Source organism: Emys orbicularis, chromosome 2 (assembly GCF_028017835.1).
Source record: "Emys orbicularis isolate rEmyOrb1 chromosome 2, rEmyOrb1.hap1, whole genome shotgun sequence".
Taxonomy (NCBI): domain Eukaryota; kingdom Metazoa; phylum Chordata; order Testudines; family Emydidae; genus Emys; species Emys orbicularis.
In genome coordinates this window covers 271,505-289,275 of record NC_088684.1, presented here as the reverse complement: position 1 = coordinate 289,275, position 17,771 = coordinate 271,505, and the positions used below count along the sequence as shown (strand labels likewise).

Genomic DNA, 17,771 nt, shown 5'->3' with positions numbered 1-17,771 from the left:
AATCCTCCCTCACTCTTGTCTTCTGCAAACTAAATAAGCCCAGTTCCCTCAGCCTCTCCTCATAAGTCATATGCCCCAGCCCCCTGATCATTTCGTTGCTCTCCGCTGGACTTTCTCCAATTTGTCCACATCCTTTCTGTAGTGGGGGGCTCAAAACTGGACGCAATACTTCAAATGTGGCCTCACCAGTGCCGAATAGAGGGGAATAATCACTTCCCTCAATCTGCTGGCAATGCTCCTACTTATACAGCCCAATATGCCATTGGCCTTCTTGGCAATGAGGGCACACTGCTGACTCATATCCAGCTTCTCATCCACTGTAATCCCCAGGTCCTTTTCTGCAGAACCGCTGCTTAGCCAGTCGGTCCCCAGCCTGTAGCAGTGCATTAACTGAGGACCTCCAAAATATGGAACAATATTTCCGGAAATGGAGGCTCAAACCTGTGATGGAGTAGGGAGTATTAACCTGGTAATGTTGCATGGGAGTTTTACTAGTTTACTGTCTTCTGCTAACACGGGGCGTGGCTCCATTTCCCTGGGGTGCTGCACCACACTAGATGGGGATGGAAAATAAGGGGGTGACTTCACTGAGGGATGATACTTGACAGCCAGCACAGAAGCGAACCCGACTGCCCTTCGTAACCTGAGCCCAGGAGGGGGTTGGGACAAAGGCTGGAGGAGGGGTCGGGGGTGTGGCTGGGGGAGGCAGCAGGAAGGGGTTTCAGTTTGGAGCTGGCTGGGGAGACGGGGGGGAGGGGGAGGCCCAAAACCCAGGTCTGGGCTCCCCACGCCCCAAGAGGGACCTGACTGAGGGGTCCTGTTTTCTATACCTACAAACTCTGTTTAGACTGTGTTCCTGTCGTCTAATAGAAGCCTATGAAGCCTCTGTTCATTGGCTGAGCCTTAGTCAGGGGGCGGGGCTATCAGGAAGGCCAGGGCTTTATAAAGCTGTGAGCAAGCAACCAGGGAGCTTTGCGACCAGGGGCCGCTAACAGGGAGTTTCGAGAGGGAGTTGGGAAGGGGGCGAGGTACACTTGCCATTCTTTAAAACCTTTAAACTAAACTATAATTAAAACTTCTTGATTTAAACAAAAACCTTGTCATTAACCTCGGCAGCTGTAGGAGAGAATGCAGGCAGAAGCCCAGCAGCAGAGTGGGGGCTATCCTGTTTATTGTGCTCAGTGTAGCATGTATGATTACCTGCCCTGTGGGCGGGTGAGGTATGTGTGCATTCGGTGCAAGGAGCTCCTGGCTCTCAGAGACCGCGTACGGGCTTTGGAGGCCAGGGTGGCGGAACTGGAAGAGCTAAAGGAGGCAGAGAGGTATGTTGATGAGGCTTTCCGGGACACTGTAGATTTGTCCCACCTCTGGTCAGACAGCCCCTGCACTGTTAAGGAGGATGGAAGGCTCAGAGAAGGAGAGCAGTCAACGGGAGCAGAGGGAAACCTTCCCATAGTTGGGACCCTCCTTCCAGATGGTGTTGGGGTATCCTCTCGCACTGAGGTTACCTCTCGGGGGAGGGAACTCCAGTCACTAGGAAAAGGCAGGTGTTAGTAATGGGAGATTCGATCATTAGAAACATAGATAGCTGAGTTTGTGATGACCGGGAGAACCGTATGGTGACTGGCCTGCTTGGTGCAAAGGTTGCGGATCTCTCGAGGCATCTAGATAGACTTATGTGTAGTGCTGGGGAGGAGCCGGTGGTCGTGGTACATGTAGGTACCAATGACATCGGGAAAGGTAGGAGAGACGTCCTGGAGGCCAAATTTAAGCTGCTAGGAAAGAGACTGAAATCCAGGACCTCTATGGTAGCATTCTCAGAAATGTTTCCAGTTCCACGCGCAGGGCCAGGTAGGCAGGCAGAGCTTCAGAGTCTCAATGCGTGGATGAGATGATGGTGTAGGGAGGAGGGGTTTAGATTTATTAGGAACTGGGGGAACTTTGGGGATAGGGGGAGCCTATACAGGAAGGATGGGCTCCACCTAAACCATAAGAACGGCCATACTGGGTCAGACCAAAGGTCCATCTAGCCCAGTATCCTGTCTGCCGACAGTGGCCACTGCCAGGGACCCCAGAGGGAGTGAACCTAACAGGTAATGATCACGTGATCTCTCTCCTGCCATCCATCTCCACCCTCTACAGCACTGATGGAGCTGGACGCGGCACTGAGGCACTCCCCACAGCCTATGGTGCCACCACCTGTTCCAGTAGTGCAGAATGCTCAAAGGTGGGCCAACACCCGCACCTGTAGCAGCATCAGCAGCACCGACCACTTCGGCGCCAAAACCACTGGTACACCATACCATTTCCTACAACACAAGAATCTACTTGTCTCTTCAACACCGCAATCTCCACTATTCAGCACCGATTTCTCTCTGGTATGCACAGTACCATGCCAACCTGCTTCACCATTGGCTCCTCCGCCTAGTGAGGAGGAAGATAATGAGGAGGGGGATGCCTTTTTCTCAGACCACTCTTCTCCCATCCAAACTACTACACCCTTAGGCCCACCCATGCAGACTAAATCCATCCACAAGATGGGCACCCAGTCCTGGTATGATCACCTATGGCTAGCCTTTTCCCACACAGTGGCCTTATTGGGACCCTGGGCAGCATACAGGGGACAATACCCCAGACCCCCAAGTTCCTACAGGGAAAAGATTAGGACTTCCCCACCAGCCTCAGTGTAGCACCATCAGAGCCCCCCGAGAAGAGCTTTGAGGAACAGGAGGAAGCCTTGGAACAGGAGACGACGCCTCCAACCAACATTTCCTCTTCCTCCCCAAACAAGGCTGTAATGCCTCCACCGTCCACAGCTGCTGCTGATTTCAAACACTTTGAGGAGCTGTTCAAGAGAATCTCAGATTCCCTAGAGATCCCTCTATAAGACGTCCCACAGTCAAAACATAAATTACTGGATATTCTACACACCTCATCTGCATCAAAAATAGCGCTTCCTATAAATGATGTGCTGATGGAACCAGCCAAAGACATATGGCGGACCCTGGCAACTATACCACCCAACTGTAAGAGAGCAGATAAAAAGGGGATGGACTTTTTATTTTCTCACCCAGCACCAAACTCTCTAGATGTTGATGCAGTCTAGCAGTGCGGTAAACAACATAATTTCAGATCTGTGCCATGCAACAAAGAATGGAAGCGACCAGACCTTTTTGGCCACAAGGTCTACTCATCAGCCACTCTGCAATTCTGGATTGCCAATTACGCCACATTGATGGCTAAATACAACCAATCAATTTATTCTAAATTAATGGACTTTATTGATTGTATCCCAGAAGACAAAAGGGAGCAATTCAAAACCATCATATCCTTTGATGTGGCAGACGTGGCAGCACGCTCCTCTGTCACTGCTATAGTCATGTGCCAGCGTCATGGCTCCACCTATCTGGCTTCCCCAGGGAGGTGCAATGCATGGTGGAGGACCTCCCCTTTGATGGCCAAAAGCTGTTTGCAACAAAGGCGGACGAGACCCTCCACATCCTGAAGGATTCTCAGGCAACCCTTTGTACTGTGGGTATATATACACCTGCAACGTGGAAAAAAACAGGGTAGATACTGTCCTTCCCAGTGCACAAGATCTTCCCCATACACATAAAAACTGAGGCAATATGATTCATGACAGAAGCAGAGACCTCCAAGGCATCAACGAGCTCCACCCATCAGCATCCCAACAACCCGTGTCGAAACAACAATTTTGAGGATTTGGTCGAAGGCCTGAACAACCTACCCAATTCATCAGTGCTCACTCCATCTCTGACCATCCCCCATTTTGGATACTGTTTGACTCCTTTCTGTTCAGCTTGGAAACCCACCACCATGGACAAATGAGTCCTAGAAATAATCCATGCAGGCTATACAATACTGTTTATTTCCACGCCCCCTACCCACCCTCCTTCCCCGTCCCTCTTCAGGGATGCGTCTCATGAACAGCTTCTATGGCAAGAAGTAAAACACCTCTTGCATCTGGGTGCTGTAGATACGCCGGAGGGTAGGGATAGGATACAGAGGGACCTAGGCAAAATGGAGGATTGGGCCAAAAGAAATCTGATGAGGTTGGGATTGTTTAGTCTCCAGAAGAGAAGAATGAGGGGGGATTTGATAGCTGCTTTCAACTACCTGAAAGGGAGTTCCAAAGAGGATGGAGCTCGGCTGTTCTCAGTGGTGACAGATGACAGAACAAGGAGCAATGGTCTCAAGTTGCAGTGGGGGAGGTCTAGGTTGGATATTAGGAAACACTGTTTCACTAGGAGGGTGGTGAAGCACTGGAATGCGTTACCTAGGGAGGTGGTGGAGTCTCCTTCCTTGGAGGTTTTTAAGGCCCGGCTTGACAAAGTCCTGGCTGGGATGACTTAGTTGGGAATTGGTCCTGCTTTGAGCAGGGGGTTGGACTAGATGACCTCCTGAGGTCCCTTCCAACCCTGATATTCTATGAGGTTCAACAAGGACAAGTGCAGAGTCCTGCACTTAGGAAGGAAGAATCCCATGCACCACTACAGGCTGGGGACCAACTGGCTAAGCAGCAGTTCTGCAAAAGAGGACCTGGGGATTACAGTGGATGAGAAGCTGGATATGAGTCAGCAGTGTGCCCTTGTTGCCAAGAAGGCCAACGGCATATTGTACTGTATTGCAATGAAAATGATTAGGGGGCTGGGGCACATGACTTACGAGGAGAGGCTGAGGGAACTGGGCTTATTTAGTCTGTAGAAGAGAAGAATGAGGAGGGATTTGACAGCAGCCTTCAATTACCTGAAGGGGGGTTCCAAAGAAGATGGAGCTAGGCTGTTCTCAATGGTGGCAGATGACAGAACAAGGAGCAATGGTCTCAAGTTGCAGTGGGGGAGGTCTAGGTTGGATATTAGGAAACACTATTTCACTAGGAGGGTGGTGAAGCTCTGGAATGGGTTACCTAGAGAGGTGGTGGAATCTCCATCCTTAGAGGTTTTTAAGGCCCGGCTTGACAAAGCCCTGGCTGGGATGATTTAGTTGGTGTTGGTCCTGCTTTGAGCAGGGGGTTGGACCAGATGACCTACTGAGGTCTCTTCCAACCCTAATTTTCTATGATTCTATGAAACACCCTTTACCTGTGGACAAAGGGCTTAATCTTTTGCGGGTTTACAGGGTCTCTCACCAGCGAAAGAGCCCCACACAGCAATACCCCACTCAAGCTCCACCTATTAACAATTACCAAAACAGAATGCACATGCCATACACACAACGCTCACCACTCCCAACAAGACAGATGAACCCTTCCTGATGGCCAGCCAGGATCAGGTCCATCTGGGGGACTCCAGCCTCTGCACGGTGCCACTGGCAGAGTGCCGAGGTCTGTCAGCTCTGATCCCGGGGCTGTTTCCTGGAGTTGGTTCCCTTAGAGCACCCCCTTTCCAACCCTAATATTCTATGATTCTATGATGAGGCAATTTCAGATGGGATTAATTGTTCTCCCTCATCTGCCTGATCTTCATTGCTCTCCTCCTCCTGTCTCTAGCATCTGAGGCTACAGTAATTGACCAGTCTGGGAGAAAGGGATCTAGTCCTGGGGTGGGGAGTGGGAGGCAGTAGACACTGGCTTGCAGGTATGGGATCGCATGCCCCATGGTGTCCAGTAAGGCCAAGGTCAATAGGCATATGGACATTGCACTGGTAGACACACCAGGGGGCCTATGAGATTCATGCCATTTCCTATCACGAGACCAGTCCCTAGAGTCCCTCCCAGATTCCCACTGTAATCCCCATAGAAGGGAGGGAGGGTGAGCAAGTGGGAGATGAGCCCCTACTGTGCATTGACTGTGAGAATGAAAAGGAGTACTCCTGCTCTGAAGGTAGGGCTAAACTTTGAAGTGTACAATGTCCCCTCCACTCTGGTATTGATGGAGTTGGTACTGCTGACACTTATCATCTGCAGTACAGAGGTCTTGGTGACTGGTGGTCTAGCCAGCCTCACCTTCAACCTGTCTAGCAATGACGACTCCAGTACCTGGCCTATAGCTAAATCCCTTGGTACCATATATGCTCTAGGTACTGACAGGGACTGCACCTATGAACTGGGTACCAATGAACAAGTTACTGAAGCGATTAGTATATTGAGGTTGACACTGGAGGAAGGGCAGTCCACATGTTTAGTGGGTATCACTGGTACATGTTTAACTGTTAGCACAGAGGCAGCAGAGGGACTTTTGTCAGGCTATTGGCTGTTCTTTGACTGTTGAGCCTGAGATGACTAAGACCCTTACAGACTAACAAATAATTAATTAATAATACTAAGAGCTTGTCTACATGGCAAGTTAACATATGGGAAGCCAGGGTGTGAATCTACAGTACACTAGTGTGCTCTACTTCCACACTAGCTTGCCATGCATTATCTCACTGCATGGCCAAGTCCTAAGAACTTTAACACTAATGCTCGCAGAGAAGCAGGTGGACACTGCAGGGATTCTGTCTCACTACCAGGGGGTAGCCATGTTAGTCTGTATCCACAAAAACAACAAGATGTCCAGTGGCACCTTAAAGACTAACAGATTTTTTTGGGCATAAGCTTTCGTGGGTAACAAACCCACTTCTTCAGATGCATGGAGTGAAAATTACAGATGCAGGCATTATTATACTGACCGTCAGTATAATAATGCCTGCATCTGTAATTTTCACTCCATGCATCGGAAGAAGTGGGTTTGTTAGCCCAAATAAATCTGTTAGTCTTTAAGGTGCCACCGGACTCCTTGTTGTTTTTGTCTCACTACCATTAGTGGTAGGAAGGAAATGAGGGACAGTAGGGCACCTCCATACTTGATGGCCTTGGGTTGGGGGGAGGCAAGGACATCCAGAGCACAGGCATGGCCCCAATGGATTCTGCTGGCCAAAAAAGTCCAGTCTCATATGCATGGTACACATGTGCACAAAGGCTACAATCCAGGTGGACAAACACATGAAGAAACCACTCTATTACTGTGCTGGGGATTCTGCTGGTGGAGGATTTAACACAGCCCCTCCTAACTATTTACCACCTTGGAGATCTCTCCCACATGGATATCAATTCTGGACCCCCAATGGACTGTCTTAGGGGTTAATTACCTACTAAGAATTGAACCTTGCCCTCTTATCCCCACTACAGCAAGTAAGGCAGTATGAGTTGAGTACTGAAGTGCAATTAGACACATAGCACATTAGCTGACCCCGCAGTCTAGCCAAGCTATCTTTCATAACATTGTTTATACATGCATTGTTTATGCATCCGAAGAAGTGGGCTGTAGCCCACGAAAGCTTATGCTCTAATAAATTTGTTAGTCTCTAAGGTGCCACAAGTACTCCTGTTCTTTTTGCGGATACAGACTAACACGGCTGCTACTCTGAAACCCATTGTTTATACAAGTTGCTGTGAGTCTTGTTCTATTGAATCTCAGGCAGTTCCCATTTCAGTTGTGGCCTATTTTCTTCCACCACCACAATTTCATACCTTGCAGTTGGGATTGGCTCCATTTTCTATCAGCAGCTTGATAGCGTTGGGGTGGCCACCTCCTGCTGCCTCTGAAAGGGGGGTGTTCCCATTGGCATCAGTGCACTCCACCATGTTGATGTGATTAGAGAGACGCATGGCCTTCCCTTTTTCATCGGTACCCACACCATTCTTAGTATCCAAATCTGACACCTGGATAGAACCAGACAAATGGAGAAGATAAACATGGAGAATGGGAAAAAAATGCCTTCTGCTCTGGGTACCCCTGGGAATTGTGTATTAGCTGAAAGATTAGTGAAGAGAGATTTTTGGATACAGTTTATTTACATTGTGAAGTTTCAGGTGTTTTCCAGACACACACACACAAAGCATACTCCCTGCATCAAAGAGCTCACGATCAAAGCAGGCAAAGCAGGCGATCAAAGCAGGCAGAAAGAGATTAGAGGCAGGAAGAGACAAACACAGCATGATGCAACCCAGATGCATGGCAAACACCTTACTAGCTCCCTACGTCCTTTGTTACCTAATGCAGTGTTTTTCAACCACTGTTCCGCGGCACACTAGTGTGCCGCGAGATGTTGCCTGGTGTGCCGTGGGAAAAAAATATTGCGCACTGAATAAAGTATTTTATAATTTTTCATATTTCTGTTTACTTACTATTTCATAATAAAGTAATTATAAAATACTTTCTTTGTGTTTATTTGATTCCTATTCAAGAGAATTACTTTATATATAGTCAATATAGGCACAGAGTTAAATTTTTTAACATTTTCTAATGGTGGTGTGCCTCGTGATTTTTTTCATGAAACAAGTGTGCCTTTGCCCAAAAAAAGGTTGAAAAACACTGACCTAATGAACAAGTCTCTGAGGGGAGGAACCAGGAGGCTTGGGGCCTCTTGCATAAAGCATGTTTCAGAAGGAACCATTTGTACAGCCTTCAACAATGGACTATGATCCAAATCAAAACATTTGGAAATGAACAGAGCTCACAGAAAAGGACATGAGGTCCCTCCCTTTCTTATGTGTATTCCAGTTCCTATGGAACCTCTCCCCTCCCAAGTACTAACTTCCTTTAGCACAGCCTTCATCTCTTCCACATCCCCATCAAATGCCGCCTCCAGCATCCGTTTCTTCCTTTGTTGTATTTCTCGCTGCTGCTTCTTTTTTTCTTCCTCTTTCTGTCTCTCCCGTTCAGCTTCTTCCTGCTCCTTCTTCACCATCGCAATGAAGGCCTGCAATAAAACAGTCATTGCAGCTCAAAACTCAAAGGGACTCTCAGCCATGTGCACCAGAAAACAGAGGCTCCAAGCACCCACATGGAAAGGGAAGTGGGCTGAAGTAGGGTTGCCAACCCTCCCAGATTGGCCGGGAGTCTCCTGAAATTGGCCTCAATCTCCTGGTGACTATTAAAGGCAATCCGGGAGATTTTAATAGGCCAAAGTCTGGTTGGCAGCGCAGCGAGGCTAAGACAGACTCCCTACCTGCTCTGGCTCCGCGCAGCTCCCGGAAGCAGCTGACATGTTCAGCTCCTAGGTGCAAGGGCGGCCAGGGGGTCTCTGAGCGCTGCCCCCGCCCTGAGCGCTACCAATGGGAACTGTGGCCAATGGGAGCTGTGGGGGCAGTGCCTGCAGGCAGGGGGCGGTGTGCAGAGCCACCTAGCCACCCCTGAGCCTAGGAGCCAGACATGCCGTCCACTTCCAGGAGCTGCCCGAGGTAAGCACCGCCTGGCTGGAGCCTGCAACCCTTACCCACTCCTGCACCTTTACCCCAGCCCTGATCCCCCTCCCACACCCAAGCTCCCTCCCAGAACCTGCACCCCCTCCCGCAACCCAGCCCTGAGCCCCCTCCCACACCCAAACTCTGTCCCAGAGCCAGAACCGCACACCCCCTCCTGCACCCCAACCCTCTGCCCCAGGCTCAGCCCCCTCCCGCACTCTGAACCCCTTGGCCCCACTCCCCAGCCCAGAGCCCGCACCCCCCCCTGCACCCAACCGCCTGCCCCAGTCCAGTGAGAGTGAGTGAGGGTGGGGGATGGGGAATGGAGTGAGTGGGGGATGGCGCCTCGGAGAAGGGACTTGGCAGGGGTGTTGGGTTTGTGCGATTAGACAGTTGGCAACCCTAGGCTGAAGATGGTTTCTCCATTGTTATTATAATTATAATAATTAAGTTATTATTATAACTTATTAAATAAGTTATTATTATTATAATATAATTATTATAACAACAACAGAAAATGTGGACATTGCAGAGGTGCTTAATGACTTCTTTGTTTCAGTTTTCACCAAGATGGTTGGGGGTGATTGGATGTCTAACATAGTGAATGCCAGTGAAAATTAGGTAGGATCAGAAGAGGCTAAAATAGGGAAAGAACAAGTTAAATATTACTTGGACAAATTAGATGTCTTCATGTCACCAGGGCCTGATGAAATGCATCCTAAAATACTCAAGGAGCTGACTGAGGAGATATCTGAGCAATTAGCAATTATCTTTGAAAAGTCATGGAAGATGGGAGAGATTCCAGAAGACTGGAAAAGGGCAAATATAGTGCCAATCTATAGAAAGGGAAATAAAGACAACCCAAGGAATTACAGACCAATCAGCTTAACTTCTGTACCCGGAAAGATAATGGAGCAAATAATTAAGCGATCAATTTGCAAACATCTAGAAGATAATAAGGTAATAAGTAACAAGTCAGCATGGATTTGTCAAGAACAAATCATGTCAAACCAACCCGATAGCTTTCTTTGACAGGGTAACAAGCCTTGTGGATGGGGGGAAGCGGTAGTTGTGGTATATCTTGACCTCAGTAAAGCTTTTGATACTGTCTCACATGACATTCTCATAAACAAACTAGGTAAATGCAACCTAGATGGAGCTACTATATAAAGTTTGTGGACGATACCAAGCTGGGAGGGGTTGCAAGTGCTTTGGAGGATAGGATTAAAATTCAAAATAATCTGGACAAACTGGAGAAATGGTCTGAAGTAAATAGGATGAAATTCAATAAGGACAAATGCAAAGTACTCCACATAGGAAGGAACAATCAGTTGCACACATACAAAATGGGAAATGACTGCATAGGAAGGAGTACTGCGGAAAGGGATCTGGGGGTCATAGTGGACTACATGCTAACTATGAGTCAATAGTGTAAGACTGTTGCAAAAAAGCAAACATCATTCTGGGATGTATTAGCGGGAGTGTTGTAAGCAAGACATGAGAAGTAATTCCATTCTACTCCGCGCTGATTAGGCCTCAATTGGAGTATTATGCCAAGTTCTGGGTGCCATATTTCAGGAAGGATGTGGACAAATTGGAGAGAGTCCAGAGAAGAGCGACGAAAATGACTAAAAGCAACAGAGGGTCCTGTGGCACCTTTAAGACTAACAGAAGTATTGGAGCATAAGCTTTCGTGGGTGAATGCCCACTTCATCAGAAAGCTTATGCTCCAATACTTCTGTTAGTCTTAAAGGTGCCACAGGACCCACTGCTGCTTTTTACAGATTCAGACTAACACGGTTACCCCTCTGAAAATGACTAAAGGTCTAGAAAACATGACCTATGAGAGAAGATTGAAACAATTGGGTTTGTTTAGTCTGGAAAAGAGAAGACTGAGAGGGGACATGATAACAGTTTTCAAGTATGTAAAAGGTTGTTACAAGGAGGAGGGAGAAAATTTGTTTTTCTTAACCTCTGAGGATAGGACAAGAAGCAATGGGCTTAAATTGCAGCAAGGGAGGTTTAGGTTGGACATTAGGAAAAACTTCCTAACTATCAGGGTGGTTAAGCACTGGAATAAATTGCCCAGGGAGGTCGTGGAAGCTCCATCATTGGAGATGTTTAAGAGCAGGTTGGACAAACACCTGCCAGGGATGGTCTAGATAATACTTAGTTCTGCCACGAGTGCAGGGGACTGGACTAGACAACCTCTCGAGTCCCTTCCAGTTCTATGATTATTTATAATGCAGCAGCAGTGCCATGTTGTGCTACGCTATGTACACAATCATAACATAACAAAGAGACCACACCTGCCTCTAAGAGCTTACAGTCTAAGTGTACCGTAAGAGACATCTGAATGATACAATAGACAGGGATGCACAAAGTAACACTGAGACAATTACAGTTTTCACAGGACAGCATGATACAGGGAGAAAAATTCTGATGTTAGAGAGAGCTTTAATTAAGCAGATAAAGACATAAAATCCAATGTCTAGAAGTTGAAACTAGACAAATTTAAATGGAAAATAAGGCACACATTTTAATAGGATAATTAAGCACTGGAACAGATTACCAAGGGATGCGATGGATTCTCTGTCACTTGAAATCTTTAAATCTAGATTGGGCATCTTTCTAAAAGAGATGCTCCAGTTCAACCACAAGTTACATAAGAACATCAGAATGGCCTTGCTGGGTCAGACCAATGGTCCATCTAGCCCAGCATCCTGTCTTCTGACAGCGGCTGGTGCCAGGTGCTTCAGAGGGAATGAACAGAACAGGCAATCATTGAGTGATCCATTCCCTGCTGTCCACTCCCAGCTTCTGGCAATCAGAGTTTACGGACATCCAGAACATGGGGTTGCATCCCTGACCATCTTGACTAATAGCCATTGATGGACCTATCCTTCATGAACACATCTAGTTCTTTTTTGAATCCCGTTGTAGTTTTGGCTTCACAATGTCCCCTGGCAATGAGTCCCACAGGTTAACTGTGCATTGTGTGAAGACGTACACAAGTTATGAATCAGTGTATGAATCATGAAGTGCAATTCTATCTCTTGTGTTGTGCAGATCAGTCTAGAATCAGATGATTATTATGGTCCCTTTTTTCCATCTAATTTATGAGATACTGAGATGCTATTTCAGTGGTGTGCAAACTTTTTGGCCTGAGGGCCACATCTGGGTATAAAAATTGGACGGTGGGCCATGAATGCTCATGAAATTGGGGGTTGGGGTGAGGGCTCTGGCTGGGGGTGAAGGCTCTGGGGTGGGGCCAGAAATGAGGAGTTCAGGGTGTGGGAGGGGGATCTGGGCTGGGGGCTGGGGTGCAGGGGTGTGTGTGTGAGGGCTCTGGCTGGAGGTGTGGGCTCTGGGGTGGGGCTGGGGATGAAGGGTTTGGGGTGCAAGAGGGTGCTCCAGGCTGGGACCAAGGGGTTCGGAGGGTGGGAGGGAGATCAGGGCTGGGGCAGGGGTGCAGTGGGGGTGGAGGGCTCCCGCTGGGGGTGCAGGCTCTGGAGTGGGGCTGGGGATGAGGGGTTTGGGGTGCAGAAGGGTGCTCCGGGCTGGGACTGAGGGGTTGGGGGGTGGGAGGGGGATCAGGGCTGGGGCAGGGGGTTGGGGCATGGGGGGGGGGCTCAGGGGTACAGGCTCCAGGCGGCGCTTACCTCAAGTAGCTCCCAGAAGCAGCAGCATGTCCCCCCTCTGACTCCTACGCGGAAGCACAGAGCCGGCCATGTGGCTCTGTATGCTGCCTCGTCCACAGGTGCCGCCCCTGCAGCTCCCATTGGCCACAGTTCCCAGCCAATGGGGGCTGCGGGGGCAGTGCTTGGGGAGGGGGCAGCGTGCAGAGAGCCCCCTGGCTGTCCCTACGTGTAGGAGCTGGAGGGGGGACTTGCCTTTTGTTCCAGGAGCTGCGCAGCAAGCCCCCGACCCCACTCCCCAACTGGAGCGCCAGAGCGGGACAAGCCCCTGACCTCGCTCCCTGGCGGGAGCTCAAGGACTGGATTAAAAGGCCTGATGGGCCGGACGCGGCCCACGGGCCTTAGTTTGCACACACACCCCGTGTTACTTCTTTCATGTACCCCAAGCTCCAGGAAAGAGGCCCTAAGCCCCACCTTTCTAAGTGCGACTATTATTTCTGCAGCAGTTTGAAGCCTTCAGGGGTTGGACTTTGCCAGTTGAGAGAGCTCAAGCTTTTCTAGGAAAGCTGCTATCTTTGCTCCAAGGTCTCAACTTTCATTTTAAAAATGAAGTATCTAGCTTTATGGTTGTGAAGACAATCTTCAAAATATGCCCCAACTTTAACCAATTCCATGAAGTCTGTCTGAGTCTGCAGGCAGACTGAAAAAAACGGTTACCTACCTCTTGGTAACTGTTGTTCTTCGAGATGTGTTGCTCATGTCAATTCCAAGTAGGTGTGTGAGTGCCGCATGCAGTCACCGGAAGTTTTTTTTCCCCTAATGGTATCGGTAGGGTCAGCTCTGGAGCCCCCTGGAGTCGCGCCTTCATGGTGCCATATATACAGCTCTGCCGACACCTCCCCCCCCCGCCTCTTCAGTTCCTTCTCACCAGCTGACTCCGACAGAGGGGTAGGTGGGTGGGTCTTAGAATGGACGTAGCAACACATCTCGAAGAACAACAGTTTTGAAAAGGTATCTAACCGTTTTTTCTTCTTTGAGTGCTTGCTCATATAGATTCCAAGTAGGTGACTCCCAAGCAGTCCCTAGGAGGAGGGGTCAGAGGTCACACAGCTTGCATCACTGATTCACGGATTGAAGTACTGCCCTGCCAAACGTGGCATCGTCTCTGACTTGCTGTACAATAGCATAATGCAAACTAAAGGTGTGCATAGACGACCATGCTGCAGCTCTACAGATTGGGACCTGTGCCAGAAAAGCTGCTGAAAACGTCTGAGCCCTAATGGAGTGTGCTGTCAGTGCAGGTGCATGTATCTTTGCCAAATCATAGCACGCACGAATACAAAGATGTGATCCACAATGAGATTCTCCGGGATGACACCGGGCAGCCCTTCATTCTGTCAGTTATTGCTACAAAAAGCTGAGTTGTCTTCCGAAACAGTTTTGTCCTTTCAATATAAAAGGCCAACGGCCACCTAATGTCCAGGGAATGGAGTTTTCGCTCTCGGCTGTTGTCATGCGGCTTTAGGTAGAAAACCGAGGAAAGTGTCTTGGTTTGTGTGGAATTGTGAGACTACCTTCAGAAGGAAGGCTGGGTGAGGCTGTAGTCAAACCTTGTCCTTACAGAACATCATGTACAGGGGCTCAGAGGTGAAGGCTTGAGTTCAGAGACCCTCCTGACTGAAGTGATAACCGCCAGGAAAGCCACCTTCCAGGATAGGGAGAGCAGTGAACAAGTCACTAGGGGCTCAAACGGGGGTCCCATTAATCTTGATTGTACAAGATTGAGATCCCATGCAGGGACTGGTTGTCGCATTTGGGGGTATAACCTGTCCAGCCCCTTGAGAAAAACAGCCAACAATTGGGTTAGCAAAGACTGATCGGTCGGCGACCCAGGGGTGGAACGCCAAAATCGCAGTCAAGGGAACCTTTATGGAGGACCCTGACAGCCCTTGCTGTTTTAGGTGCAACGAATAGTCCAAAATGTAGGGTATTGATGACTGCAAAGGCGAAGTTCCCTTCTGCATTGACCAGATGGAAAATCTTTTCCACTTAGCCAGGTATGTGGCCCTAGTGGATGGTTTCCTGCTGCCAAGGACCTCTCTAACGGGTCCTGAGCATGCCAACTCCAAGGGGCTTAGCCATGGAGTTTCCATGCTGTGAGGTGGAGAGACTTGAGGTTGGGATGTTGAACACGGCTATGGTCCTGTGTGATCAAGTGTGGAACTAGGGGCAGGCTGATTGGTGTCTCCACCGACAGGTTTAGGAGTGTAGTATACCAGTGCTGACATGGCCAGGCTGGAGCTATCAATATCAAAGGTGACCTTTCCTTCCCGACCTTCAGCAGAGCCTTGTGAATTAGCAGGATGGGTGGAAACGCATAGAACAGATGGTCCTTCCAGGGCAGGAAGAATGTGTTTGCGATCGAGCACCGGCTGTGATTCAGGAGGGAACAGAACTGCAGGCACTTCCTGTTGTGTCTTGTTGCAAACACGTCTATGTGGGGAACTCCCCACCTTTGGAAGATGCTGTTCACAATGTCCGGGCAAACAGATCACTCGTGGTTGCAGAAGGACCGACTGAGATGGTCCACCAACTCGTTTTGGGATCCTGGAAGGTAAGAAGCCTCGAGGTGTATCAAGTGGGCTATGCAGAACTCACACAGATTGAGGGCTTCCTCACACAGGGGAGAGGAACGTGCTCCACCCTGTCTATTTATATAAAACATCGCTGTTGTATTGTCCCTCATGACCGATAAAGATTTTCCCTCCAGTAGGGCTTGAAAGGTCTAGCAGGCCAGGCGTACTACTCTTAGCTCTCTGACATTGATGTGGAGCGAGACCTCCTCTTGGGACCAGAGGCCTTGAGTCCTCAGCTTCCCAAGGTGAGCTCCCCACCCCACCCCTGACCCATCTGTAACTAGAGATAGTGCGGGGTGAGATCTTGAGAAAGGAGCCCTTGCGCAGACCGTTCATGTACTGAGCCACCACAGGAGGGCCTCGACTACCAAAGAGGGGAGCGCAACCACCTTGTCCAAGTGGTCTCATCTTGGGCGATACGCTAATGCCAGCCAAGACTGAGGAGTCCAGAGCCACAGTCTTGCTTGCTGAACCACATACGTACATGCCGCCATGTGCCACAGAAGTTTCAGGCAGTTCTGTGCCATGATAGTAGGGTAGTAGTGTCTGAGGTCCTCTATGATGGAGAAAATAGCCTGGAAACAAGACTCCGGGAGCAATGCTCTGGCTTGCTTTGAATCCAGCACAGCCCATATGAACTCTATCCTTTGAGTGGGAGTAAGAGTCAACTTTTGTGTATTTACCAATAGGCCTAGCCCAGGGGTGGGCAAACTTTTTGGCCTGAGGGCCACATCTGCATATGGAAATTGTATGGTGGCCCATGAATGCTCACAAAATTTTGGTTTGGGGTGCAGGAGGGGGTGAGGGCTCCAGCTGGGGGAGCGGGCTCTGGGGTGGGGCCAGAAATGAGTAGTTCAGGGTGCGGGAGGGGGCTCCAGGCTGAGGCAGGGGGATGGGGTGCGGGGTGCATGGGTGAGGGCTCCGGCTGGGGGTGCGGGCTCTGGGGTGGGGCTGGAGATGAGGGGTTTGGGGTGTAGGAGGGTGCTCCAGAATGGGACCGAGGGGTTCGGAGGGCAGATGGGGGATCAGGGCTGGGGCAGGGGGTTGGGGCGTGGAGGAGGTCAGGGGTGCAGGCTCTGGGCAGCGCTTACCTCAAGCAGCTCCTGGAAGCAGCGGCATGTCCCCCCTCCAGCTCCTATGCAGAGGTGCAGCCAGGTGGTTCTGCACGCTGCCCCGTCCGCAGGTGCTGCCCCTGCAGCTCCCATTGGCCGTGGTTCCCAGCCAATGGGAGCTGCGGGGGGTGGCGCTTGGGGCAGGGGCAGCGTGTGGATCCCCCTAGCTGCCCCATGCATAGGAGCTGGAGGGGGGACATGCCGCTGCTTCCGGGAGCCGCGTGGAGCCACAGCATGCACAGAGCGGGGCAAGCCCCCAACCCCACTCCCCGGCTGGAGTGCCGGAGCAGGGCAAGCCACCGACCCCAGTCCCTGGCAGGAGCTCAAGGGCCAGATTAAAAGGTCTGATGGGCTGGGCGCGGCCCGTGGGCCGTAGTTTGCCCACCTCTGGCCTAGCCTGTCAAAAGTTGACCTTATCAGGTCCACGTGCTCTTCTATCTGCGCCCTGGTGTGTCCCTTGATCAGCTGGTCATCGAGGTATGGAAACACCTGTATACTTTGTTTCCTCAGGAATGTGGCAACGACTGCCATGCACTTGGTGAACACGTGAGGGGCCACTGACAGGCAGAAGGGGAGGACCATAAACTGATAGTGGGTATGGTTCACTATGAACCTGAGGAACCTTCTGTGATTTGGGATTATTGATACGTGAAAATACGCATCCTTCAAGTCGAGGGTGGCATACCAATCCCTTGGATCCAAGGCAGGAATGACCATGCGGAACCTCAGCTTCTTCATGAATCTGTCCAAGATGGGTCTAAGACAGTGGTTCCCAAACTGGGGTTCGTGAAACCCTGGGGGTTCGCGAAATATTACAGGGGGTTCTCGGGGAAAAATTCCCTAATGGCGGACAGAGCTGTCCCTAGAAACCCGGGGCAGCATGGGGCCAGCAGCCTGGAGCCCCTGGACTTCCCAGAGCTAAGCAGATCAAAGCAAGCATATCTATCACACTGAGGAGATTTAAACTTCAAGACTCCTTATAAGAAATGGAAAGGGAGGTGGATATTTTTTGCTGTTTTTAAAATTAAATAGGCAGCTAGTATTGTTTTTAAAATTATTATGAAGAACAAGTTTAAGCTTTGTTGTAACGTGCGTTGTTTGCCTGGACTGCTCAAGACCTGAATGCTTGTGTAGGAGGAACTCTGAGTTGGCTTCTTAAATACCGTCATGCTGTTTCATATCCTTGATGAAACATAGG

General features: G+C 49.8%; 1 protein-coding gene across 1 annotated transcript in view; it reads right to left on the bottom strand.

Annotated features, from left to right (window-relative positions):
• IQANK1 (IQ motif and ankyrin repeat containing 1) overlaps positions 1-17,771 on the bottom strand; it is a 141,273-nt gene that overhangs the window by 57,204 nt on the left and 66,298 nt on the right. The window contains exons 4-5 of the mRNA XM_065399902.1: positions 8,539-8,703; positions 7,472-7,663 (exon numbers count right to left, since the gene is read on the bottom strand). Coding sequence (XP_065255974.1) covers positions 7,472-7,663; positions 8,539-8,703 — 357 coding nt within the window. The remainder of the gene's footprint in view (positions 1-7,471; positions 7,664-8,538; positions 8,704-17,771) is intronic.